This window comes from Gopherus flavomarginatus, chromosome 11, assembly GCF_025201925.1.
Source record: "Gopherus flavomarginatus isolate rGopFla2 chromosome 11, rGopFla2.mat.asm, whole genome shotgun sequence".
Taxonomy (NCBI): Eukaryota; Metazoa; Chordata; order Testudines; family Testudinidae; genus Gopherus; species Gopherus flavomarginatus.
The window spans coordinates 29994284-30021375 of record NC_066627.1 but is presented as its reverse complement, the minus strand read 5'-3'; the positions used below and the strand labels follow the sequence as shown (position 1 = coordinate 30021375).

The 27092-nt window shown below is 45.9% G+C and overlaps 1 protein-coding gene across 2 annotated transcripts in view; it reads right to left on the bottom strand.

The window, feature by feature from the left end:
- PPP1R16B (protein phosphatase 1 regulatory subunit 16B) overlaps nt 1-27092 on the bottom strand; it is a 102236-nt gene that overhangs the window by 60325 nt on the left and 14819 nt on the right. For both annotated transcript variants that reach the window (XR_007768456.1, XM_050917360.1), the window contains exon 2: nt 20261-20668. Coding sequence is in view for 1 of the 2 variants with exons in the window: in XM_050917360.1 (XP_050773317.1) it covers nt 20261-20507 (247 nt within the window). In the remaining variant the exon portion in view is untranslated. The remainder of the gene's footprint in view (nt 1-20260; nt 20669-27092) is intronic.

The following is a 27092-nucleotide window of genomic DNA, read 5'->3' as shown; positions in this document are numbered from 1 at the left end:
ACATGGTCATTAATATCATTGTGAAAAGTATGCGGTAACACTATATGAGGAATTATGGACACTTACTGATATTATGCTTTACAGTCTTTGTAATCAAAGCGAGAAACAGGCTTGCTTCCAGATAGGTAGTTATCTCCCTGTCCCTAATGCAAATGCAGCATTGTGAAGCCAAATACAGTCCCAGTGGTATTTGCATGTAAGTCAACAGGAAAAGCCAGGTTGACTGGGGGATGTTAAATCAGCATGGGAAGACACAAGAGACTACAGCTACAAGGAGTTGTTTTGTCTCTGGGGGCAAAACAATGTGTTTTGGGGAAACATAAGGGGAAGCAAAAAGACATTTTGTTATCCTTTTACTGAGGTGACTCCTGCGGGGGCACGGCAGGAAAAACCATGACAATCTGGGCCCTGATTTGATTGAAAATCAATAAGGTTAAGATTCAGTCACAGATATTTTTAGTAAAAAATCAGGGATAAGTCAATGGCACTAAACAAAAATTCATGGAAGCCCACGACCTGTCCCCGACTTTTACTAAAAATACCCTGGGGGGGATGGCGGACTAAGAGTTGGAGCACTGCCAGGGGCTGACCTCTGGCAGCTGCTCCAGCCTTGCCGGTACTCCTGTGGCAGAACTGACCGCTACTGCTCCAGCTCCAGCGCGGTTGATCCAACCCCAGTTGCTTCTTCAGCCCCAGTGCTGTTGCTCAAGCAGCCCTGGGGCTGACAGCTGCTCCAGCCCTTTCGCTGTGGAAGACATCACGGCGGTCCCAGAAGATCCCGGAATCCATGATCTCTGTGACAGAATCATATCCTTAAAAATCAGCAAGTTCTGCAGAAAAACTCTGAGGGGGAGAAAATTGCTTTTAGCCTAAGGATTGTAGCTTGCTAAAGTGATGATTAGTATCTTAAAAGTATGTGATAGTGGAAAGAGTATTGGTTATAAATAAAGCTATCTGTACTCAATATCACTTAAATTTCTGTCAAGTACCAGAAGGGTAGCCATGTTAGTCTGGATCTGTAAAAGCAGCAAAGAGTCCTGTGGCACCTTATAGACTAACAGACGTTTTGGAGCATGAGCTTTCGTGGGAGAATACAGACAGACAGTATACAAACAGTGGGTGAATAAAAACAGACATGCATCTGACGAAGTGGGTATTCACCCACGAAAGCTCATGCTCCAAAACGTCTGTTAGTTTATAAGGTGCCACAGGATTCTTTGCTGCTTTTAAATTTCTGTATTTGTTAATAAACTTCTCTTTGTTTTATCGTAATTAGATCTCAGTACTGTAATATTAAACAGTGTGAATTCTTACTTCAGCCAAACATGCTGGAGTTTACGCTGTCTCGTTAGAGATCGCAAACTTGGTAATTTCAGTGAGTATCTAGTGACACAGACTAGATACTCCAGGGGAGTGCTTTGCCAGGGAGCATGGGAACTGAGGTGCACCAAACATTACCCATAAGGTGAAGTCAAGAGCTGGCAGAGTCCTGAGAGGTTTATCTGGGGTGACTACAGACTGAGATGACAGGGAGCTGTCCCCCAGTTTAGCAGCAGCAAATCTCTCTCGGGGAGACAGGGGGGGTTACACAGTGACCTACACTTTCGGCACCCCAAGAAAATGTCACAATTACCCCCGCTGTGGGCAGACAGACTCTGATCAGGGACATCCGTGTAAATCTGCCAGAAAGCACTGCTTTGTCCTGACCTGCTCAGGTGGAATCAGTGCAATACTGAAAAGCTGCCACTGCCCACTGCAGACCTTTTCCTCTTGAGATATTCCTCACTCTTTTCTGCAGTGGGTCATATTTTGGGACTGGAAATGTCATTTTATTGAAATGGCCATTTTCCCCCAAGGAATTTCTTATGAAGAGATTTTGTGATCTGGGTAATTGGAAAGAAAATGGTTATTTTGACATCATAAATCTTGGGTCATTCAGCATCAAAATTTTACCATCTGGATATTTCCAATTGAAAACTTGGGAATTTTGTTTTGCAAAGAATGTTACTAGGTTTTGTTCCAGTTAGGAAGGGAGAGTCATTCTGAGAAGCTGCATCGTCCCACAAAAGGAAATTTGTTTTTCAAAACAGCTCTAGTTGTGCAACTAATTAGGACAAAACAACAGCACCGTGAAGTTAACAAGTCCCTGCTACGAACCAGGATTAAGGTAAAACATGGAGGAGCAAGGTGGTTGGGTGGAGTTGCTTTCAACTTTACTCCAATAGCCAGTCAGTCATTAAATCTGCACTCCTCACTCCTCTCCTTAGAGACTGGACAAGAGTCATCCTTATTAAAAGGACCTATCCTCTTGCCTGCCCAATGCCCAGGCATACGCAGCAGCATTAATAGTATCTCTAGAAACATCCAGTTTCCTGTGGTGAATCAGATCTTTGGTGCAGCCAGGCTGGCATCCTGCCTCAAGGAGCAAACAGACTTTCTGACTCGGCTCAGGCAAGGTGAAAGGGGGGCATTCCCTTCCTGGGAGAATAGGTGGGTCAATAGCCCGCTTGGAAAAACTAAAGGGACGGGTTTAGCATAAGATAATAAGCCAAACTCTGCGACACTGTGGAATGTGGTATACAGTGTATGCTGAATGTAAAGGGAAAAATATTACAGCTGGACCCCATTTCACCTTCAGCTAGTGTTCAAAGTGAGGGCAGTTTACACCAGTCTGGGATTTCCTGGAGGGCAACTTCAGGGATAAGCAGTGGCAAGCCCCCCTTGATTTCAATGGAAGCAGCCTCTGCTTACTGCAGGCTGCATCTGATCTATTGTTTCCTAATTAAGGGCAGCAGTGCTGGGAAAGTCAGCAATGTACTGGTTTTCCCCTGGCCTAGAGATAACAGAGTTAAACTGGCAGCATGGCAGTGTTAAACTGTGGCTTGTTTGCTGGCGTATTTACTAGCCATGAGGTGATGGGGAATAAGGTAAGCCAGATACGGGACACTTTTAATAATCCTTCCAGAATCTGATTTTTTCCCAACTCATTCTTAAGAGGTGATAAGGTTTCCCAAACTCAGATTACTTACAGCTTGGGAAACACATGGCCAGGCTCCAGCGGAAAGCAAACACCAGAGAAACAGGAGCATTGCAATAGGTCATCAGGAGCTACCTTGACAGCTGCCATAGCAACTGATATTAAATAAGGAATTAGAGCATTCTTCAGGGAAGCGGGAGAACTGCAGCCAGTGGGATCTGAGCAAAACCAAGAAGTGAGGAGAATGAATATGTTAGTGGTAGGGGGTACAGGATCAGCATCATTTACACAAACACATACATGCAGTTACCTATAAATACACTAAGATAGGGTTTCTCAAACTGGGGGTCGGGACCCCTCAGGGGGTCGCAAGGTTATTACATGGGGGGTCGCGAGCTGTCAGCCTCCACCCCAAAACCTGCCTTGCCTCCAGCATTTATAATGGTGTTAAATATATTAAAACATGTTTTTAATTTATTAGGGGGGTCGCACTCAGAGGCTTGCTGTGTGAAAGGGGTCACCAGTACAAAAGTTTGAGAACCACTGTACTAAGACACCCAATCGCAACCTAAGCTCTAAAGAGCAGGTATTGCCACTGTAAATGTATACAGGCTGATCAGGGCCAGGTTTGGCTATGTCTACACTTAAAATGCTACAGCGCATCAGTGTAGACACTCACTACAGTGATGGGATGGGAGGGGTTCTCCTGTCAGAGTAGTTAATCCACCTCCCTGAGAGGCGGTAGCTAGCTCAATGGAAAAATTCTTCCATCGACCCAGCGCTGTCTGCACGAGGGGTTAGGCTGGCTTGATGACGTCACTCAGGCCTGGTCTACACTACGTGTTTAAACCGAATTTAGCAGCGTTAAACCACTTTAACCCTACACCTGTCCACACAACGAGGTCCTTTATATTGATATAAAGGGCTCTTTAAACTGGTTTCTGTACTCCTCCCCGATGAGAGGAGTAGCGCTGAAATCAGTATTGCCATGTCAGATTAGGGTTAGTGTGGCCGCAATTCGACGGTATTGGCCTCCAGGCGGTATCCCACAGTGCACCACTGTGACCGCTCTGGAAAGCGATCTGAACTAGGATGCACTGGTCAGGTAGACAGGAAAAGCCCTGCTAACTTTTGAATTTCATTTCCTGTTTGACCAGTGTGGAGAGCTCACCAGCACAGGTGACCACGCAGAGCTCATCAGCACAGGTAACAATGCAGTCTCCTGAGAATCGCAAAAGAGCTCCAGCATGGACCGCACGGGAGGTACTGGATCTGATCGCTATATGGGGAGAGGATTCCGTGCTAACAGAACTCCGTTCCAAAAGACGAAATGAAAAAAACATTTGAAAAAATTTCCAAGGCCATGATGGAGAAAGGCCACACCAGGGAGTCAGTGCAGTGCCGTGTAAAAGTTAAGGAGCTCAGACAAGCCTACCAGAAAACCAAAGAAGCAAACGGAAGGTCCTGGACAGGGCCGAAAACATGCCGCTTTTACGCTGAGCGGCATGCAATTCTAGGGGCGTCCGCCACCAGTTCCCCACCCCTGTCCGTGGATTCCGAGGTGGGGGTGGTAATCTAAGCCATGCCTGAGGATTCCGCGGACGGGGAAGATGAGAAGGAGGAAGAGGAGGACAAGCTTGCAGAGAGCACATAGCACTCCGTTCTCCCCAACAGCCAGGAGCTTTTTCTCACCCAGATGGAATTACTCTCCCAGCCCTCCCAAGCCACTAGCCCAGACAATGAAGCCATGGAAGCAACCTCTGGTGAGTGTACCTTTGTAAATATAAAACATGGTTTAAAAGCAAGCATTTTTTAATGATTAATTTGCCCTGAGGACTTGGGATGCATTCGCAGCCAGTACAGTTACTGGAAAAGTTTGTTAACATGTCTGGGGATGGAGCAGAAATCCTCCAGGGACATCTCCATGAAGCGCTCCTGGAGGTACTCCAAAAGCCTTTGCAGAAGGTTTCCGGGCAGGGCAGCCTTATTCCGTCCTCCATGGTAGGACACTTGACCACGCCATGCATGTAGCAAGTAATCTGGTATCATTGCATGACAAAGCCTAGCTGCGTATGGTCCCAGTGATTGCTGGCATTCAAGCAACATCCGTTCTTTACCTCGCTGTGTTACCCTCAGGAGAGTGATATCATTCATGGTAACCTGGTTGAAATTCAGGAATTTAATTAAGGGGACAGAGTTGGCCATTCCTACTGGGCTGTTTGCCTGCTGCTTAAAAGAAATCCTTCCTTGCAGGTAGCCAAGCGGGGGGGGGGGGGGGAAATGGCGCTGAGCTTTTTCGCGCTTGGCTACAAGGGATCTTCCCTGCTACCAGCCACACGGTGGGTGGGGGGAGCGGGGTGTTTAGCAGTGATCTTCCATGATACCAGCCACATGGTGGGGGGAGGGGTAAAGCGATCATCCCAGAAAATTGGATGGGGGGTTGGTTTCTGCTGCTGCATGTTAACAGGAAAGAAGCAGCACTGAACAGGATTTGCTTGGTATTTGGGAAAGGAGGGCATTGTGTATATGAAGGCTGCAGAAGCCAAAAGACAATGGCTTACCATGGCCGCATGCAAGCTGAATTCTGCTGCCCGGACCTGCGTCTGTGAGATCTCTAACACCAGAGCTGCAGGCACTGAATATTAAGCTACAAAATGTGACCTTGTAGTGAAATCACATGTGTTACGTAAAGTGAATAGTGTTGTTCACTGTGAAAGAGTATAACCATTGTCCTGTAAAATGTATCTTTTTAAATACTTCTCCCTGTTTTTTCCCTCCCTCATGCAGCTGCAAATTTTTCAAGCCTCCCTACTCCATCCCGAAAGCTATCTCAGATAAGGCGGCAGAAAAAAAAGACGTGAGACAAAATGTTCTCGGAAATCATGGAAGTGACCCACAATGAAAGAGCTCATCTGAATGAGTGGAAGGACATGGTATTAAATTACAGGAAAGATGCCAGTGAACGTGAGGATAGGAAGGACGAACATGAGGAGAGGAGAGATGCTTGAGATGACAGGTGGCAGCAGGAAGATCAGAGGTGTAGGCAGGAAGATCAGCGGTGGCGGGATGCAACACTGGGGCTGCTGCGTGATCAAACTGACGTCCTCTGACATCTGGTGGAGCTTCAGGAACAGCAGCAGGGTCACAGAGTGCCGCTGCAGCCCTGTGTAACCACCCTCACAACTCACCATGTTCCATATCTTCCTCACCCAGACGTGTAAGAACACATGGGGGAAGGCTTCGTGCACCCGACCACTCCACCCCTGTGGACAGTCCAACCAAAAGGCTGTCATTACATTGAAATTTTTTTAGTGCCCTTTTCCTTCCCTCCTATCCTCCTCCCAAACCACAACCGGGCTACCTTGTCAGTTCTCTCCCTCTTTTTATAATGACTTAATGAAGAATACATGATTTTTAAATGATAGTGACTTTATTTCCTTAAGCAAGCTGTAATCGAAGGGGGAGGGTGGGTTGCTTACAGGGAATGAGTCAATCAAAGGGGGGTTCATCAAGGACAAACAAACACAGCAGTCACACCGTACCCTGGCCTGTGATGAAACTCGTTTTCAAAGCTTCTCCGATGCGCATCGCTTCCTGGTGTGCTCTTCTAATCGCCCTGGTGTCTGGTTGCGCGTAATCAGTGGCCAGGTGATTTGTCTCAGCCTCACACCTGGCCATAAAGGTCTCCCCCTTACTCTCACACAGATTGTGGAGCACACAGCAAGCAGCAATAACAATGGGGACACTGGTTTGACTGAGGTCTGAGCGAGTCAGTAATGTGCACCAGCGAGCCTTTAAACGGCCAAATGCACATTCTACCACCATTCTGCACTTGCTCAGCCTGTAGTTGAACAACTCCTGACTACTGTCCCGGCTGCCTGTGTATGGCTTCATGAGCCATGGCATCAAGGGGTAGGCTGGGTCACCCAGGATAACGACAGGCATTTCAACATCCCCAACTGTTATTTTCTGGTCTGGGAAGTAAGTCCCTTGCTGCAGCCGTTTAAACAGAGTGTGTTCCTGAAGACGCAAGCGTCATGAACCCTTCCTGGCCATCCCACGTGGATGTTGGTGAAATGTCCCTTGTGATCCACCAGTGCTTGCAGCACCACTGAAAAGTACCCCTTGCGGTTTACATACTGGATGCCCTAGTGCTCCGATGCCAAGGTAGGGATATGGGTTCCATCTATCGGCCCCCTACAGTTAGGGAATCTCATTGCAGCAAAGCTATCCACTATGACCTGCACATTTCCCAGAGTCACAACCTTTCGTAGCAGCAGCTTAATGACTGCTTTGGCTACTTGCATCACAGCAGCCCCCACTCCAAATTGATTCCCGACTGACCGGTAGCTTCTGGCATTGCAAGCTTCCAGAGTGCTATTGCCACTCGCTTCTCAACTGTGAGGGCTGCTCTTATCTTGGTATTCTAGCGTTTCAGGGCAGGGGAAAGCAAGTCACAAAGTTCCATGAAAGTGCCCTTACGCATGCGAAAGTTTCGCAGCCACTGGGAATCGTCCCAAACCTGCAAAACTATGCGGTCCCACCAGTCTGCGCTTGTTTCCCGGGCCCAAAATTGGCGTTCAATGGCTAGAACCTGCCCCATTACCAGCAGGATCTCCAAAGCGCAGGGGTCCGTGGTTTGAGAGAATTCTGTGTCCATGTCCTCATCACTCTCGTCGCCGCGCTGCCGTAGCCGCTTCCTCTTCGCCTGGCTTTGCAGGTCTTGGTTCAGCATAGACTGCACGCGAATGCGCGAGGTGTTTACAACATCTACGATTGCGGTCTTGATCTGAGCAGGGTCCATGCTTGCTGTGCTATGGCGTTTGCACAGTTCGCCCAGGAAAAAAGGTGCGAAACGGTTGTCTGCTGTTTTCACGGAGGGAGGGGTGAGGCTGTACCCAGAACCACCCGCGACAATGTTTTTTGCCCCATCAGGCACTGGGATCTCAACCCAGAATTCCAAGGAGCGGGGAAGACTGCGGGAACTATGGGATAGCTATGGGATAGCTACCCACAGTGCAACGCTCCGGAAATCGACGCTAGCCTCAGTATATGGACGCACACCACCGAATTAATGTGCTTAGTGTGGCAGTGTGCACGCGACTTTATACAATCTGTTTTACAAAACCGGTTTATGTAAAATCAGAATAATCCCGTAGTGTAGACATACCCTCAGATGCGTGAGATTTTTCACAACCCTGAGCAATATAGCTGGGTTGACCTTCCTTTTTAGTGTAGCCAAGGCCTCAGTCCTGAAGCCAGGACAGAGATTTAAGTCTGGAAAGAATAACGCGGATTATCTCTAAATTTCTCCATGGGCAGGAGAAAAGGGAAAAAGAAAAGCCTGCAGGCATGTTAAACTGCAGCACATAGTCCATGGGCTGATTCTCTGCTCCCTATGAACTGTCTGCAGGCATGATTCCCCCGCCTCTCTCCATTCCCCTGCCTCTTGAGGAAAGGCAGACATGTGAGGGCTCTCTGCACCGTCAGGATGGCTTCTCTTCCTTCTAAAGTCACCAATATTCATTTACGAACCCCACAACCATACAAAGTGTGGTGTGTTTAGCTCTAGACCACAATGCCTTTGTGTAATGCAACTTCAGATGTCCAAGACCACTATCCATGTAGAGAGACAGCTGCTGTTTTGTTCGAGGTTGCTGCCACTGCCTATTACACAGGAGATATCTTATGATCACTCCAGGTGCCTTTATTTTTGCTCTTTTGTGGTTTTCTTTACTGAAGGCACTGGAAAACGTAGGTGGTTACTATTTGAGTGTGGGAAGTAACGGAACGGTGAGCTGGTGAGGTGGAGGAAGAACTAAGTTTTGCTTTCTGCAATAATTTCCATGCTGCCATCCCCATTTCAGCTAGCTGATATCTGTACTGTGATACCAATTCCTCTTCAGTTACAGACCCTCCAATTGGGCAGCCAGACCAAACGATAACTTTCAGAGTCTGAGCTAGTAGCTGGAGCAGGGACTGGAAACCAGCCAATTTGGGTTCCAGGCCCAGCTCTGCAAGTGACTCATTCACACCTTGGGCTGTGCCTCGGTTTCCCCATTTGTAAACGAGGTGAATAAAATCTCCCTTGGGGGAGTCGTGACATTTAATGTGCTTCGAGGTAGTTGGCTGTAAGGTGCTGCGTACATGCAAACTATTGTTATTTGAGTCTTGAAAATTATGACCTTTGATAAATGGCGGCTGCAGGATATTAAAGCATAAATAAGAATCCCTAAGGGGCTTCTGGCTTGATGGCAGTTAGCATCGCCTGTTGGTCATGTGCATTGCCACAAGCTTCCCAACGGCTGAGGAGGGTGTTCCTGCTAGTTCTTCGCAGTTGTAAGTACAGCAGCTGTGACTGAGGCACTGACAGGTTAAATGGGAGAAATTTAGCGCTTTGTTTTGGGCACAAACATCCTCCACCCACTCATTTCAGCTAAGGTAACATTAATAATCTGCCTTGAGCTGACAAAAGCCATGACATTTCCAGCTAAGGCTGCCGCTGTGTCCTCGGCTTGGCTTGCTGAGATCTGGCAAGGCAGAGTTTGCGAAGCAGATGGTGACCTTACCTGCCGTACCTCACAAGCCCACAATCTTAACTCTGAACTGCCTCCATTTTTCCCTCTTGGCAGGAAACCCTTCATGTTATGTGGTGCAACTACAGCAAGAATTTCCCCCAAATCCTATTAAACCAGAGAAACCCTTTAACTTCAGTCAGCACCTAGGAATGATAGAAACCGCAGAGAAACTTACCTTTCAGACCACAGATGACATGCTTCATCTCTCAGTTAACATGCCCATGGGACAACAGAACCAATCTCTAAATTCCCACTGAAATACGGGGATTGTTAAAACAATATTAAGTATTGTTTACAGTGTTGCTGTAGCTGTGTTGGACCTAGGATATTAGAGAGATAAGGAGAGGGGAGGTAATATCTTGTATTGGACCAACTTCTGACCTGAAGAGGAGCTCTGTGTAGCTCAAATGCTTGTCTCGTTCATCAACAGAAGATGGTCCAATAAAATGTATTACCCCACCCACCTTGTCTCTCTAATACAGTAAAAGCATTGTTAACTGGCATGTTGGCAGTATGGGGAGTGCTGGTTAGTCAAAAATTCCGGTTAACTAAGAGTTATACAATTCCAACTGTCAAAGAATTAGAATACAATCAAATGAATAAAGTATAGAATAGTATACAGGTACTCACCAATCCAGTAGTCGTACTGCACTGCCGAGTGGTTGGTTTCTTGAAGCACTGAAGTGTAGACAGGTAAAGTCTTCTATACAGCAGGTTATCTTACGACACTACATATCACTATGGACAGCACATGGTGTACACCCAGATCACTAAAAATACCCTTAACACTAAAACTATACTGAACATAATTTAATCTTTCCTTGATGATTTAGAAGGCACTTCAGGATCTTGCAGTGCCTCAGGGTCACCATTATCAACATCAATTATCATTGTAGGTGTAGAAGGTGTAGGAGATCGGGCTGAATCTGTAATGACCCTGTGACACACCCTGGAAGCTGTTTTTTTTTTAATAAAACCCTGATACTATCTTGCTTACTTGTCTTCTGCCTCTTTTGCATATAAGTAGAGTGCAGAATGTGCAACTGCATAACCTCCTGGCAGTATACTAGTCCTGGTTACTAGACTGAAGACGTGTATTGGGAGATATCAGAAATGCTGGTTAATAGAGCTTTATGGTTGATAAAGTGCCAGATAACACAGCTTTTACTGGGGTATTACATATTGTGATATGTAATAGCAGCCTCAAACACAGACGTCCTGTTCCATCCCCACACTAACCAGGACAATATACTGTTTGACGGAGATAATATCATACTCAGACAATTAATCAGTGGGATTATCCATGCTAAAGGAGTCTGTTTAAACCAAGCCTATACAGACTAGAAGTGTGCAGCACACATGATCAACAGTAACTGCAGCTAACAAAAATTAATGGCTGTTCACAGCCAGACAACTCAGCTGTTTTAAGAGGTGGTTCTTGTTTAAAAAGTACAAGAGTAAAGACTGAACCTGCAAAAGTGTGTCAGGTTTTAAAAGTGAAACCAGGGTGACAAAGCTGCTGAAACTCGCCTCCAAACCACATTTTTTCCTACACTTTAGAAGCAGCTTAACCAATTTAAGCTACTTTTGTTAAGAAACAAAATCCAGGAGTTGGCAGGAGCCACTGGCCAAGTCTGGCTCCATTTAAAATGCTCTGGACCACAACTGAACATTCTTTGTTAAGAGAGACAAGTAATTTGGACCCAACATTTAGGGTCCACTATATAGGAGTTTTAAAAAAAAGTTATGAATTATTTTCAGTGATTGAAGAGATCCATAAAAAAGTATTATTTTCAATGTTGCCATTCAACAATATATTGGAAACCAAAGCACTGCATGGCGGATACTCTGCTAGGACTTGATAATGCACCCATAACAGTCAAGGTTTTACCACAGACTCCTGTGAAAGTGGGATCAGGTATGCAGTTTGCAAAACGAAAAACAAACCAGAAAATGAGTTGATATTAAGAGAACATGTGTAAGGTGAGAGAGCATGCTGGGACAGAGCACGAACACAGGCAAGGATTTTTTGTTTTTGTTTTTTCCAATATTTGGGCCACAATTTTCAAGCCAGGATACCTAAAGTTAGGCTCCTAAGTACAACTGAGAGGGGCTGTGCACTTTTGGTTTCTATTGCAGTTAACAGGAGCTGCAAGTGCTCAGCACATCTTTAGAAAAAAAAAAATCACTCTCCCTCGACCCCCCTTTTTTGTTTTTGTGGTGCTGTGTGTGGCTTTAGTAGCTGAAGGTTTGAGAATTTTGGCCTAGATTTTTATTTTGACAGAGCATCTAGACATGGTGATGGTCACATTAGACAGAGCAAGACCTCCCTCTTTATGGTCTATTTGTCATTTCAGATGCCTTGAAACAGAAAGTGCACATGCCATAAAGGGCTCTCCTCAGTGGACAGTGTAAACGCTTTAAGTAGAGCTGGTTGGGAATTTTTCAATGAAATAGCATTTTAGAAGGAAAATGCTCATGTCAAAACCAAGTGGAAAAGTTTTAATTTTGAAAGTTTCGCATTTTGACGTTTTGGAAATGAAACATTTCATTTCAATTCAAAACTATTTTTAGTTTAAACATTTAAGGTAATTTATAGTAAAAAAAAAAAAGAAATTAAAGGTCAACATTTGAATGAAATGTTTTTATTGACCTAATCTGAAATTTTCCATTTGCAAAAAATTTCACAATTGATTTTTCATCTCTATTCAGGACAGAGAAAGTTTTTGAAACCTCAGAAGTCTGACAGGACAGGAACACACAATTTCCTGCCTAGCTTTGACTTCAAGTAGCCAGGAAGAGTCTTCTACTTGTTAGAACATCAGACAGACTCCCAGGTTCTGATGTCATTAACAATTGCTTAATTGTTGTACGTCAGCCAGCCTGGTTGTAATCAGATCCACAGATTGTCTGAGCATGTAATGGAAGGACACACCTCCACTAATTTACCATTAGAATAATTTCACCTTTGCCAACAAGGCTTACACTGATGTTTCCCTTATTGGTGTGCTAGAAGGAATGGATTTTAGTGCCCGAGAAGCCACAAAATGTGTGTTATTGAACAGAGACCTATTTATTAAATATATATCCTGATTCTGCTGGGGACAACTAATTTTTTTCAGGCCCTTCAAAGCAGCACAGAAGCCAGCAGAAAAATCCCCCTCCATCAGGTAAATGCACTTACTGATAAAACGCCTTCAAGTTTGACTGCATGCAGGAAAAGCTGAGTAAAAGGCTTCAGGAAACTACTCATGTGGGTGGAGAAAATGAAGACACCTAATAAAAGGTTTTTAGTAACAAGGGAACAGATCACATCAGCTTGGAAAGGTTAGGGAAAGCAATTTATAGACGCTAATTAGGGCCTCTTTAAAATGCTTTTGTAATTGACAAGGTCAGTTTTATACTAAAATGGTGCAAAGAAAAGAAAACAACATGAACTGCCCTGGGAGACTGCGTATTCTGAGCATAAGATTCTGCTGCAGCTTTATGGAAGTTTTCAAGGGTCATCGTAAGGGAAACACCAGTGTTATAACCGTAACCTAGGAAAATATTTATTTACTTGGTATGAATACAGGGCCCAATCCTGAAGCCCTACCCAGGCAAAGCTTCCCATAGACATGAACATCTGCCTCAGGCCTCTGGCTTGGATCCATACGTAAGAAACGCCACAGCATTTAGAAAAGGCTCATGCTTAGTTTCAGTGAACGCTATCTCCACTATTGCTCTCCCACGTGTTCAAGTCGAGAGTTGTTTTTTTTAATAAATGTGAAGGTTTGGTTTGTCTTCTGTTTGCGACTCTTTGGGTTTTGGGTTTTCAAGCTTCCCCACAAAGACCAGAAAGTTATATGAGAACTCCAACTTTTACTTCGAAAATAACTCTTAAGTGGTGGGGCTTTAAGAAATAGCACCAAATTTCAAGTGATATGAATTGGCAATACTGGACCTCCCACGCTTTCCAGCAGGCACTCCAATCTGATTAGTTTACTCCCTCAGCCAACCAAGGCACTTAACAGAACAGAGCCTCCTGAAGTTGCTACAAGGAAATCTCTTGCTATGCCATGCATGCAAGTGGGAACTGTGAGCACAAATTGTTAGCAGCTGTGCAGTTACCCAATCAGTGAGCAAATGCAGCATGTTCCAGGTATTGAGCACACATACCTTTTTCCAGGCACAACCACCCTGCATGCTTTCAGGAGAAGAGAGGCCTCAGTTTTCAGTGTCTCAGTGGTGGTTTCCTATTTGATTGTCAACTATTTGGTATTATTTTCATGGTTCAGTGTTCTAGAAAGTATTGATTGGGTCACAGTCCTGGGGACTGAAGTCTTCCATTCACAAACTAGGTATAATCTTGGGAATGGCTGTCTAAGTTTCCATCACACTGTCCTGCCAGTGAGTTTAACCATGGATTTGGCAGGACTTCCTCCAAAAGTGAGCGAGAAACTCGTTCTGTCAGGTTCTTCTACTCCAAATACAACTTGTGCATGAGTTAAATCAAATCCACTAAAGCCCTAGAAGTTGTCTCCATTGCCTTCTTTAATCAGGTCCTATTTAGAATTTCTCCCTTGGAGAGAATGTACTTGTGTTCACCTTCCACCATGGAAGCTGGGCTGGCTACTCACCCTTTCACAAAGAGTGAAACCAGCTTGTAGGGACTGTCATCCTGCAGGAATACTTTCCATTCCAAAGCTACTCACAGCCGCTTTCACAGTGAAACCAACAAAAGCATGGTACCTGCTCTCCAGAGTGCATTTCTGAAGTTCCAGATGCTGGCCAGAAAGTTATTAGAACTCGGCACAGCTGGACATCTGCTATGATGTCAGCAGGAAGGAAAACTTTCAGATAACACTGGGAAGGGTGGGTGGGTGGTTCCCAGTTAACCCACAGGGCAAGTAAATGAGTAGCAGGGAGAGCAGTGTATAGGGGCTATATATAGTTCCACAGAGGCCAGTTATGTCAGCCTTGATTGTTTGTCCAGTTTTCCACCACGCACAGCTGTGCTCTCCTACTGCTCCTTATGCAAGGAAGAATCCCCTGTGAAAAGTCTGCAAGCCCACTCCCTTATCTTGTAAAACTCTGCTGAAAAGCCACTTATGCCATGACACTCCGAACAAGGCAGCTGGTGTGCTGCCCATTAGGCTGATCACAGGTCTGCTGTTTTGTCTTAAACATTAATCGTAAGCCCTTTCTGGGCAGAAACTGGTTTTAGTTCATGTTTGTAAGAGTCTAGCACAATGGAGCCCTGGCCTCTAGACATGACTGCAGTGCAAACACTGGTAGCTACTTATAAGAGGAAATGGTAAGGATCAGCAGCATTTCTTGTTCTAACCCAGGTAAAAATTTCTTTAACAAATACCTTTTGGGTTGACACTTGTACTATGACAACTGAGCAAAACAGCTGCTGCTGCTTTCAGTGTAAAAGTAAAAGAAGCCAGAATAGGTAAAAGACCTGTTAAATCATCTAGTCTATCCCCTGGAGCACATGCAGAATTGTTCCCTAAAGGATACTTTATGATTTTTCATCCAGTCTAGTTTCATGCTATAAGTCTACCACCACTTCCCTTGGGAGATTATTCCACAGCTTAATAGATCTCCCTGTTAACCTGATATTCAGTCTAAATTTCCCCCTCCCTATTTTCACTGTTACTCTTAGTAATATCCTTTTGTTCCGCTTTGCAAATGTCAAATGTATAAACTGCAAGAAGAGGAATTTAAACCATTGTGTTCCCCAACCTAACTTCTCAGCCTCATTATCATTTTTATTGATCTTCCCTTGAACAGCAGGAGCTGCCATAAAAATAAGAACATCTGGCGGTGGCCCCTAAAAGTCAGCTGAAAACTGAAAAAGCAAAATTCTGCATCCTAAAACAGGTGTAGGGCATTTGCCGAAGATCTGGCTCCGCTTGTTCTAAACTATTAAGAATTCCTCTGCCAGGGAATTCTATACTTGGCAGCTGCAGTTAGATTCCATCCACCCTTTGTACTGACTATTCAGGAAGGACAAAAGGGACCAGAATAGGGACAAACCTGGTCTGTAAACTATTTTTAGACTTGAAAAATGAACACAGTACAACCCCATTGAGTTGAAGTATTCCAAAGGCATCTGAAATATTCAGCTAAATGGGGAAGCAAATGTTGCATTGGGGATATGTTTCCTCTGCATTCCTTCCTCCCCAGCCCCAGCCTTCAGTTAGTTAAGGGATTCAGTACAATACAACTTCTTTGATTTTTCCAGCTAACATCGAAAGTGCCTTTTTCACATGTGGTCTGATTTGAATTAGTGTGCTAGGAAGCGACGAGTAAGAGGAATATCCTGCCACACGGGCCGAGCCAAAGAAAAGGGGTCAGAGTGGTAACACTACATTTAAAGAGATCAGACATGGATTTTCCCATTAAATAGAAGCGTTTCAAGCCCCAAACTGCAAACCCACCTCCTCCTCCCCACACAACCAATGGGGTATGCCTGTGTGCAACGTGAAACTGCTTTCTAGAGGATCAGTGAGTTTCAGGGTCAGAGTGATTAGCAATTTGTCCATAGATGGTCATTTTCCCTGTAGACACCTCCATCAGCTACAGCTAGGAAGGGAATATTAAAGGGCCAGGCTATAAGCCAATTCACCATGCAGTTGATCCACTTCACTGCCCATGAACAACTGGGGACTTTTCCCAGGTACATGGCCAACATTCTGGATATCAGAACCCAGCCAGGCAGGCTGGTGTGCTGTATTCAGATCCCTTTCCTAGATGGAAGTGGCCTTGGCGCTACAAGCTAAACTAAGACCAGATGCCGAGGTGACCAGGTACGCTTTCCAGAACAATCTCTCTCAATTTCAAAGCTCTTGACAGAGCTGGTTAGGAATTTTTCAATAAAATGTTTGTCAGATAATGCCTGTCTGTCAAAAACTGACCCTTTTGGCAGGAATGTCTCAGCTTTAATTTTTGTCAGGAAAGATTTCACCGCCCCAGAGCTGAAATACAGGTCAGAATGTATGTGTACGAGACACACCATCTGAAGAGCCAACAGCCCAGTGGTTACAGTACTCATATCTGATTCAGAGCAATGACTTCAGAGCAAGGACATTCGGCTATTCTGGGCTGGGACACATGGGTTTTCATGAACAATTTTGAAAGCTCTCAGTTGCAGTGATACACAATGGGCACTTCTTTTTTTTTTAAATCTCTACAATTTCCACCCAGCTCTACTCTTGTCTCAGTACAGTAGAGACTGCAGTAAAGTTTCAGATCAGAAAATTACATGGCCAGACTCGTTTGATCTTCTTCTATTTGAGCCAGTCACAATGTATTTTCTATTGTGTGTGTACACACCACTACTCTCTCTGGGGTGGATTAGCTAATCTGCTCAAGAATCTGATAGTCATTCTCAACTCTTTGAAGGTTAGGGGGAAAAAAAAAGCCTTGATACCCATGACATCTAATGGTGATTCTTTAGTTCATATGATGGGGGTGGGGGGAAACAGGTTTTTGGAACTCAAGGGCATAGGACATGTTTCATATTTGATACCACACATGGATAGTTTAGATGGCATCCATGATGTAGTTTTCAGTCACGGATTTGTTACACTTGAGTACAATCCCACAAGGAAAGACATTTTAGACAAGCTGTCTCGGAGACAGGCATAAGGAGTGAGTTCCCTCTCAGACCCAAACAACCCTCAAGTTCTCCCCAAGGATCTGTACTGGGACCTGTGCTGTTCAACGTATCCATTAATGATCTGGAAAAGGGGGTGACCAGTGAAGTGGCAAAACTTGAAGATGATACAAAATTATTCAAGATAGTTAAGCAAATCAGACTGTGAGGAACTACAGAGGGAGCTCACAAAACTGGGTGATTGGACAACAGAATGGCAGATGAAATTCAATGTTGTTAAGTGCAAAGTAATGCACATTGGAAAAAATAATCCCAACTATACATATACAACAATGGGCTCTAAATCACCTGTTATCACCCAAGAAAGAGATCTTGGAGTCGCTATGGATAGTTCTACAAAAACTTCCGCTCAATGCACAGCAGTGATCAAAAAGACTAACCGGGTGTTAGGATCTATTAGGAAAGGGATAGACAATAAGACTGAAAATAACAAATGCCATTATATAAATTCATGGTGTGCCCATCTCTCAAATACTGTGTCCAGTTCTGGTCACCTCATCTCAAAAAGGAAATAGTGGAACAGGAAAAGGCTCAGAGAAGGGCAACAAAGATGATCAAGGGTATGGAATGACTTTCATACCAGGAGAGACTAAAAATATTAGGGCTGTTCATCTTAGGAAAGAAACAACTAAGCGAACCATATGATAGAGGTCTATAAAATCATGAATGGTATAGAAAAGTGTTATTTACCCATTCCCACAATACAAAAATCAGGGGTCACCTGATGAAATTAATAGGCAGCAGGTTGAACACAAACAAGAGAGAGAACTTTTTCCACACAACTAACCTATGGAACTCATTGCTGTGGGATGTTGTGATGGCCAAAAATATAACTGGGCTCAAAAAAAGAACTGGATAAGTTCATGGCAGATGCAACCCCATGCTCAAGATAACTTGAAACCTCAGACTGTTAGAAGCCGGGAGTGGAAGATAGGGGAGGTTACCCCACAGTTGCCCTGTTCTGTACACTTCCATAGAAGCAACGGTCAGAGACAAGATACTGGACAAGATGACCATGTTCTGACCCAGTCTAGCAGCTCTTATGCTCTTAACCCCCAATCTCTATGATCCAAAGCCAACAGATGCAGAGATACCGAGGTCTTTAACAATATTGCCGGCCTTTGTCCTCTTCTAGCATCGAGACTCAGTAGGCAGAAGTCCAGATATATTATGTGAGAGAGGAACACTACCCTATTTAATGAAAGTATTTCATGTCACTCACAGCTGGACCATCAGTTTAAAATATACAGAACAGCAATACAAGTGGCTGTCACCTACCTGCCACCACCAAAGGATGCCAGCCAGGCAGCAACTAACTTACCACTTATGTCATATGATCTAATGGACTAGTTTTCATAGTACAAAACCACCACAGTTATTCATAATTGCTCTCATAGTTAGCATTCTCCAAGAAGCCAATTATTCGTGAAACAGAGTCAGGGTTAAGAAACTGTGGCTCAGTAGCGGGGGCGGCTGTAACCCAGTTAAACTCGTAGAGTGAAAATACGCATACGTAAGTCAGTCTCCAAAGGATTACTATAGGTCTGCCCAGACCCACCTGCCAAGGGTCAGACTGGGATTCCATGCACAAAAGCAGTGCAGTGTATACTGCTTTGCAAAATGCACTACAGAGATATGAAAGAGACCGCTCTACAGGAAATCCAATCTATCCCAGACTCAACCACTGTCACATCCATTAGGTACAATATGCCTTTATGAGGGGCTAAAAGGAATACAAGAAGGTATCTCAGAGAGAGCAGCCATGGGAGGACTTTTGGGGAAATTCCTTGCAGAGCAGGCCAGCTTACCTCTCCCCTCTCCACCATACACACACCTTAAACCCCTGTGCAGAAGCCAACCTCAGTCTCTATCCATGCACATCTTAAGTGTGCAACTACCACTACACTCCCCAAAGGGGGTGGGATGGGAAAAGGGAGGAATACACCAGCTGGAAGAGCTGGGGGAGCACACGCTGCCACATGCAAGAGAGGAGAGTGCTCCTACTCAGACAGTCTAGGCTAGAGATTAGAAACCACAATATAAACCTGCATTGGCAGAGCTAAGATGAAACTCAGCAAGGTTCCAGGCATCTCCACTTATCGTTGTAAGTGCCAGTAGACTAGATACAGCTTCTGCTACGATAGGACAATACTCCGGTCAGCAGCTGCCGGGGTTGTTCTCTTGCTCCTTAGCATGGGAATTTCAATTCTAGTTTTCAGTACAGTTAGTAAGAGAAATTGTTCAGACAGTTTCCTTGACCACAGACAGCGCAGTGGAGCTAGATTAAAGTCACATACATGAGAGGTGACAACTGTAGTACTGGGTGACAGGGGAAGGCTGAAGTAAATACAACACATTGCTTTAGGGGAAGGTCAGGTCAGGGTATATTCTGCTACTGATAGGTATCCCCATGAATGGCAAACATTGTCATAGCTTAGCTACTATGCCAGGGGATTGGGAGTCAAGCTGATTGGGGTTCTATTTCCAGCTCTGACACCGATTTGCTTTAGGACCTTAGGCAGGTCACTCCACCACCCTGTGCCTCAATTCCTCCATCTCTGAAGTGGAAAGAGGCACTGACACACCTCCCAGGGTGCTGGGAGGCTTCTTTTATTCAGGTGTACAGCACTTTAAGAACTGCCTGCAGAAGTCCAGAGTAATAGGAATTGGTAGCTCCCCTGCAATGTGGGCCAGAAGTACCCTAGGCCAGGTGCACCTGACCCTGCATGGGAGGGTTGGACAGAGTGAAAGGAGCCTCCCCCTCAGGCAGGATCTAGCCTGCACTCCCATAACGTACCTGGACCACCTTCTGACATCAGTCTAAGGAAGTGTAACTTTCCACACAGACCGCACCACATTAGCCTGTCCGTGCTGCTGGGCCTGGTGCCTTCAGGGCAGGAAATGTCAGCCCATAGAGGCAGTGCTTCTGAACAGACACCACTGGAGGTGGCCCTGCACACTGCATGGAGGTACAGCAGGTTCACAGGTTGCCAAACCATAAGGACTTTGCCAGACACAGGCGCCCCCAGCAAATCCTACCTTCCTCCACATCATTCCTCAGCGATGCCTCCAGCAAAGCAACACTGGCCTCAAAAGACACCTTCTTGTGGCTCACAGCGCTCCTCCTCTTCTCATGCTTCCGCTTCTTGTGCTGCATCTCCTTCTCGTACTGCGCCCACTTCTTCAGCTGCTGAGCCCTGCGCTTCTGAGCTGTCCGCAGCCGCTCCAACGTGGGTACCTTATCCAGCAGCTGGAGTTCTGTCAGGAGATCCGCGTGGGCGTCCATTGGCTCTGCTGGGAAAGATGGAGGGCAGCCCCAGGATGGCCCTGCTGGAGCGATATCCCACAGTAGGTGCTCTGCGCATCAGCAGCCCAGCACTATACTAGCATCCTGGGGCTGAGCTGTGATTGGTGCATCCTAAACTACGAGGAGCACATGGTGGAACCCTGAGAAGAGAAGGAAGGAACAAGGCTAAGTCTCCAACAGTCCCATTCAGAAAAGTCACCATTCCCAGCTCTCCTGATAACAGCTACCATCTTAAAGAGGTTTTCATTTTGCTGCCACTGTAACCCAGGCCTGCTTGGTGTGGTGCTCCGTCCCCCTCTAGTGACACCGAGACCATCTAGAGATTAATGAGTCTGCTACAGCCTTAGCGAAGAGGCATGTGGCTTGAGGCTCACGCACTAAGTTTGAAAGGTCCCAGGTTCGATCCCATCCACCAACAGCCAGAATCTGATGGTGTTACATCATGTCAAAGTTTTTAACTACAAAACTTCGTAATGCAGTGTGGAATTGTCACCTGCCAGCTGGAAGGGACCTAGTGAAACCCACTTGAAGATGTCGTAGTTTTAGTTGGGGCGAATTGCACATTAGAGCACCAGGAAGCTCCCTGAGGCCATGACTCACCTATGGGCGCCTCTGGCATAACATGAAGTATCCACTTAAGAATCTGACCCTGGTCAGATCCCCAGCCTCCCTGTATTGGAGGCACCAGGGGAGTTAGTTTCACCTCTCACAGCAGCCCACTTCTTTATGACAGCTCTAGATTGCCTCCAGCCTGATGAAGCTATTTCCAGTTGTGTTACAGTCATTTCTAGCAGCCCCATCACCGATCTGAGCCTCACTGGGCTAGACCAGTGGTTCCCAAACTCATTCCGCTGCTTGGTGAAAAGCCCCTGGTGGGCCGGGCCGGTTTGTTTACCTGCTGCATCTGCAGGTTCGGCCGATCGCGGCTCCCAGGGGCCGTGGTTTGTCGCTCCAGGCCAACGGGAGCTGCTGGAAGCGGCGGCCAGTACATCCCTTGGCCCGCACCGCTTCCAGTGGCTCCCACTGGCCTGGAACAGCGGCCACTGGGAGCCGCGATCGGCCGAACCTGCGGACGCGGCAGGTAAACAAACTGGGCGACCCACCAGGGGCTTTCCCTACACAAGCGGAGGAAAAAGTTTGGGAACTACTGGGCTAGACACTCTACAAACACACAGCAAGCGTCCCTGTCCTGCAGAACTTACAACAAGGTAGTAAGACAAAGAGCAGAAGATAAAATAGAGGCACAGAGCACGTCAGTGGCAGAGTCAGGAACAGTATTTAGGTCTGAGACCCAGTCCAGTGCCCCAGCCACTAGACAAAGTGGCCTCGAGTGTCAAAATAAGACAAAAGCTAGAGACTGGAGACCTATGAAGTCACCCAATTCATCCCCCGAGGGCAATGCAGGAAGGACGCACATGCAGTGACAATCAAGGTGCCAATGTTACCTTGTGCTCTCCTCACCTCTGTTTGTTGTATCCACCAATGACTTCACCTTACTGCCATTGTACACTGAGGCAGGGCCTGTCTGCATTGTGTGTGCAGCACCCAGCACAGTTAGGCTCCAAATCCCAAACTGGGGCTTTAGAGGTGCTACCACAAAACAAAACATTGCTAAGTGTTTTGCTACTGACAGACCTAATGCATTGGGAAACTGTTTTTTAAAGTGACAGGAATTTTATCTCCTAACCGCTTACAGCCCAAAGGGGTGTGACAGAATGTAGGGATTTCACACCTGAGCCTGCACTCTGAACCAACTAGCTCCCCCTGGAGACAGCTGACTGGGGTAATTAAAGATAATTAGCTAATCAGGCTGATGGGCTGGGTGAGCAACCAAGCCAATTAGCCCATCAGCTTAAGGCTAATCAAGAGGCCCAAGAAGGAAATGCCAGGAAGAGAGGAACAGCTATACTCAATATACTGCACATCCCTCTACAGGAGATGAATTTGAGACACAGTTAATGAGGCACAAACAAATTGCCTCAGTGATGAGTTGGTTCTGCTAAATGTACCAATACACAGCATATAGGGTTGCAAAGTCCCAACCTAGATCCAAAACCTGTCAAAATTAAGGTATATTTACAGGCCACTATGTTAAAGCCGCATATTAAAAGAGCTGGTCAAGTTTCCTATCACCATCCTTCCCTCCAAACCTCATCCAGGCAAGTCTGACCACATCAGATACTGGGGGTTCATTATGCAAAATTTGCAAATACCTGAAAATTTGGAGGGTTGTAATCAAATGGTGACAGAAGCTGGCACGAACATTCCTCGCTCACCCGCCACTTCAAAACAGAGGAAGATCAGCATTGCTGCTAAGCAGAAGTGGTGCTAAAAGCCTCAAGGCCCTGTGGGATAGACAGCACTTGCAAAACACAAAGGCAGTCTGAAACAGATCTAGTAAGTCCTCGAGGCAGCTTCAATCATAGTCAAACCAAACTATGTAGAGGTATGTGCCTCTGCTAGACCTCAGTCCCCTTTGGATAACACAAGCCAGTCCAGCCAAGCATTATTTATCCATGGCCCACAAAGATGTTTCTGAAGAATAAATTCTTCCCCTTTGGAATGCACCAGATTGTACCAAATGGTGGATAGTTTCACAAGGTTTATCCATGGAAGGATACTCCTTGGCCTCTTACAACAGCTCTGTCATCTCCATCCACCTTCCTGCAAATACCTCCAGAGGCCTATGATAAAGGATTCAACCTCTTCTATAAATACCTCCGCAGACTCTGAACAAGACATTCCACTTCCTCTGCAAGTTATTCAAGCTGAAAGCTGGAACCCTGTGTTCCAATACAAATCTAACTTACAGAAGAGCCAAAGCATGAAGGTTGGCTGCTATGGCCCTGGGCTGCTATGGTTGAAAGAGTCATGTGCAGAGACACCAGAATAAGGCCTAAGTGCTGCTTGAATGCACATGTGAGCCTGAGTTTGTGGGCTTCAGTCAGAGTGGAACACAAGGTCAAAGGCACCTGAGCGAAGTACATAATTCTACCCTTCTGAGAGCATTCCTTGGAGGGGTCTAGTCTAGCAATGTTTTAGCTAACCCTGAAGATTTGAAAGCTCAGTGTATTTAATAACTGGATGGTTTAAGAGGTAACAGCAAGGGCCGCTTCTCGACATCGCCCATTGCCAAACAGAAGCCACTTTTCATGATTGTTTAGTAAAAGTTCTGTCCATCCCTACAAAAACAGCTCAAGCAGCAAGGGCCTGATTCTGCAGGTCTATTAAAGCAAGTGGAAGTGGAAGTCAGTGGGTCCGCTTGCCTGAGGCATAGCTACTCCCAGGAGGAAGGCTTGCAGGATTGTACCCTGGAAGTGCCAGAGGAAACAGCACATTTAGAAGGAACGGGAGGGAGCTGGGAGGAGGGGGAAGCTTGGTCTGCCATTGCCTGGCTTTGCGTGCTCTCTGAATAAGTAGTCTCCTGTAGCTCTTACACTGGCACAATAACAAGAAACAAACAAAACAGAACAGGGAGACCTATGACAGAAGACAAACAGGCTGTGCTTTGCCAGCCACGCCTCAAACATGGCTTTAAAAAGCAGCAGCAGCCTGAAAGTTATTGTGAGGCAGCTGAGACTACTAGAAATACTAGATACTCCTCGAGCACCAGAGACCTGCTATAAGTTTACAAGCATTGAAAGGTGGCAGAACTGGACCTATTTCCGTGCTACTCATTAGAACACTGTAGTCCACAAAGCCCCACATGGATCTTGGCTCTGCAGCTCAGGCTGCTTGTTTTCAAATGACCTGGTTTCTTTCACTGTGCAAAAAAAAAAAAAAAAAATTGGTCTTTTTTGCACGTTGATTTTTCTTTGCACAACCTGGTCGGTCTAATTATAGCACAGCCATGACAAGGCCTAAATGTTCATTTTACCTGTAAAACAGCACAGGACCCAGCTGCGTGGGTGTCTGTGGTTTACAAAGCTTTGCATCTTAGTTTCTTTCTCTCTTTCTCTTTTTTTCCCCTGCCTCTGACCCAGCTTTGTTTCCATGAGCTCAGCAGCTCCGTTTCTTGAGAGGTGCAGAGCACATCCTGCGAGCCGTGAGCAAACAAACCACAGCATCAGGACAGAGAGAATAATGATCCTACTGCAGGTGCCAGTCAGAAGGAGGGACGCTCGCTATTTTATGCCACTCATGTGATCACTATTTTCATGATGGTCCATCAAAAAGTAACCCAGCTGCTCCAATAGGGGCCCCAAAAGTAGGTCCTATGTCTACCTCCAAGTATCCTTACTAAGAGCATGTAGGTGCTAGTACTTGTGATCATGTCCCACCTGGCCCACGTCTTGCAAATATGCGATTAGTCCCCCTGAGTTCCATGGATCCACTTTTGTATCAAGTGACTCACAGGCCTTGCAGGATCAGGGCATCTTCCTGTAAAGTGGCAACTCCCTGAGCCACAAGCAAACAGCCCCCCCACTTTAACTTGTGACATCATTTAGCTGAACAAAGAGAAGGTGAAGGGGTGACTTGATGACAGTCTGTAAGTATCTACATGGGGAACAAATCTTTACTAATGGACTCTTCAATCTAGCAGAGGAAGGTATAACATGATCCAATAGTTGCAAGTTGATGCTTTACAGATTTAGGCCTGGCCTACAATAAAAAATTAAGTCAACCCAGCTATGTCGCTCAGGAAAAAGCCACACTCTTGAGCAACATAAGTTGACCCAACTCCTAGTCTGCTCACTAGCCCCCACATTAATAAAGTAAAAAGTCATCACCTATGATCCAGCCACACAGAAGGACAGTCAGTTTGATTTTTTTAAAAAACAAAAAAAAACAAAAAACCCACTGACTTTTCTAATTTTTTTTAACTATTTATTTATTTACTTGGAGGGTTTAACACGTTTACAAATCCCCGCCAGGTAAATATCAGAAACAAAACAATCATTACAACAGTTAGTTTTTGTTTGCAGAGGCATTGGATAGGAGCATATGCACCAGATTTAACATGGTGTTATGATACTACGGAATGAGCATCATTACAGCACTTATATGCCATTGCTTGTGATTTTATTCCATTGCCATGAGATCTCTATAAACACCTATTTAACAGACCAGGCATGTCTATCATGTGTTAACATTAGAGGGGGGAAACAATTTGGGAACACTCAGTTTCTGACAGAGCTTCCATTAAAAAGGGTGCACTGAGACTTAAGTATAAAATTCTTCAATTGGCCTGCTGTTTGTATTGGTCTTTGAAGCAAGAGTGCAGCTAAGGACCCAGTCACTCAAACATGCACATGAGTAATTTTATTCACAAGTTGTCTCCTTTGAAGTCAGTGGCATTATTTGTGGGCACAGGTGTCTGCAGGATTGATCCCAAAGCCCCAGAGTGCTGTCAGTGCACGAAGAATAAGAGAACGCTTCACCCTCCCCTGCCAATTAACCCCATGTTAATCCTCTCTTGGCTGGAATCAGAAGCCAAATGAGAGAATCTATAACAAGGACAACAGTTTTTGGTAAACGAGGCAGTCTGGTTTATTTATATCCATTCCTAGCCCACTGCAAGGTCAGGATTTCTTCAGATCTGCCCCTCACCATTCACAACCAGTGTTCTCTATCCACAGCCTTTTCAGCATCATTCCTACTAGGGTGACCAGCTAGCAAGTGTGAAAAACTGTGATGGGGGGGGTAGGTGCCTATATATGAAAAAGCCCCAAATATCAGGACTGTCCCTAGAAAATCAGGACATCTGGTCACCCTAATTCCTACCCACCACCCAATGCCAGATGCAGAGACCAACTCTTCTGCTGTCCTTCTCCCATGGATGACTCCATCAAGCACGCTGGCCTTGACTCCTTAGCTCAGGGGTGGCCAGCCTGTGGCTCTGGAGCCACATGCAGCTCTTCAGAAGTTAATATGTGGCTCCTCGTATAGGCACCGACTTTGGGGCTGGAGCTACAGAAACCAACTTTCCAATGTGCCGGGAAGTGCTCGCTGCTCAACCCCTGGCTCTGCCTCCACTCCACCCCTTCCCGCCCCTTCCCCTGAGCCTGCCATGTCCTTGCTCCTCCCTCCTTCACCCCCCAGCCTCCTGCATGCCACGAGAAACAGCTGATTGGGAGGTGTGGGGAGGGCTGCTGGTGAGTGGGCAGTGCTGGGAGTGGGGAGGGGAGGGAGAGCTGATGCAGGGGCTGCTGATGAGTACTGTGGCTCTTTGGCAATGTACACTGGTAAATTCTGGCTCCTTCTCAGGCCATGTCTACATCTAAAATTTTGCAGCGCTGGTTGTTACAGCTGTATTAGTACAGCTGTATAGGGCCAGCGCTGCAGAGTGGCCACACTTACAGCAACCAGCGCTGCAAGTGGTGTTAGATGTGGCCACACTGCAGCGCTGTTGGGCGGCTTCAAGGGGTTTCGGGGAACGCGAGAGCAAACCGGGGAAGGAGACCAGCTTCGCCGCGGTTTGCTCTCGCGTTCCGCGAACCACCCTGCAAACCGCAGGGAAGGAGACCTGCTTGCTCGGGGAACGCGAGAGCAAACCGCGGCGAAGCTGGTCTCCTTCCCCGGTTTGCTCTCGCATTCCCCGAACCGCCGAGCAAGCAGGTCTCC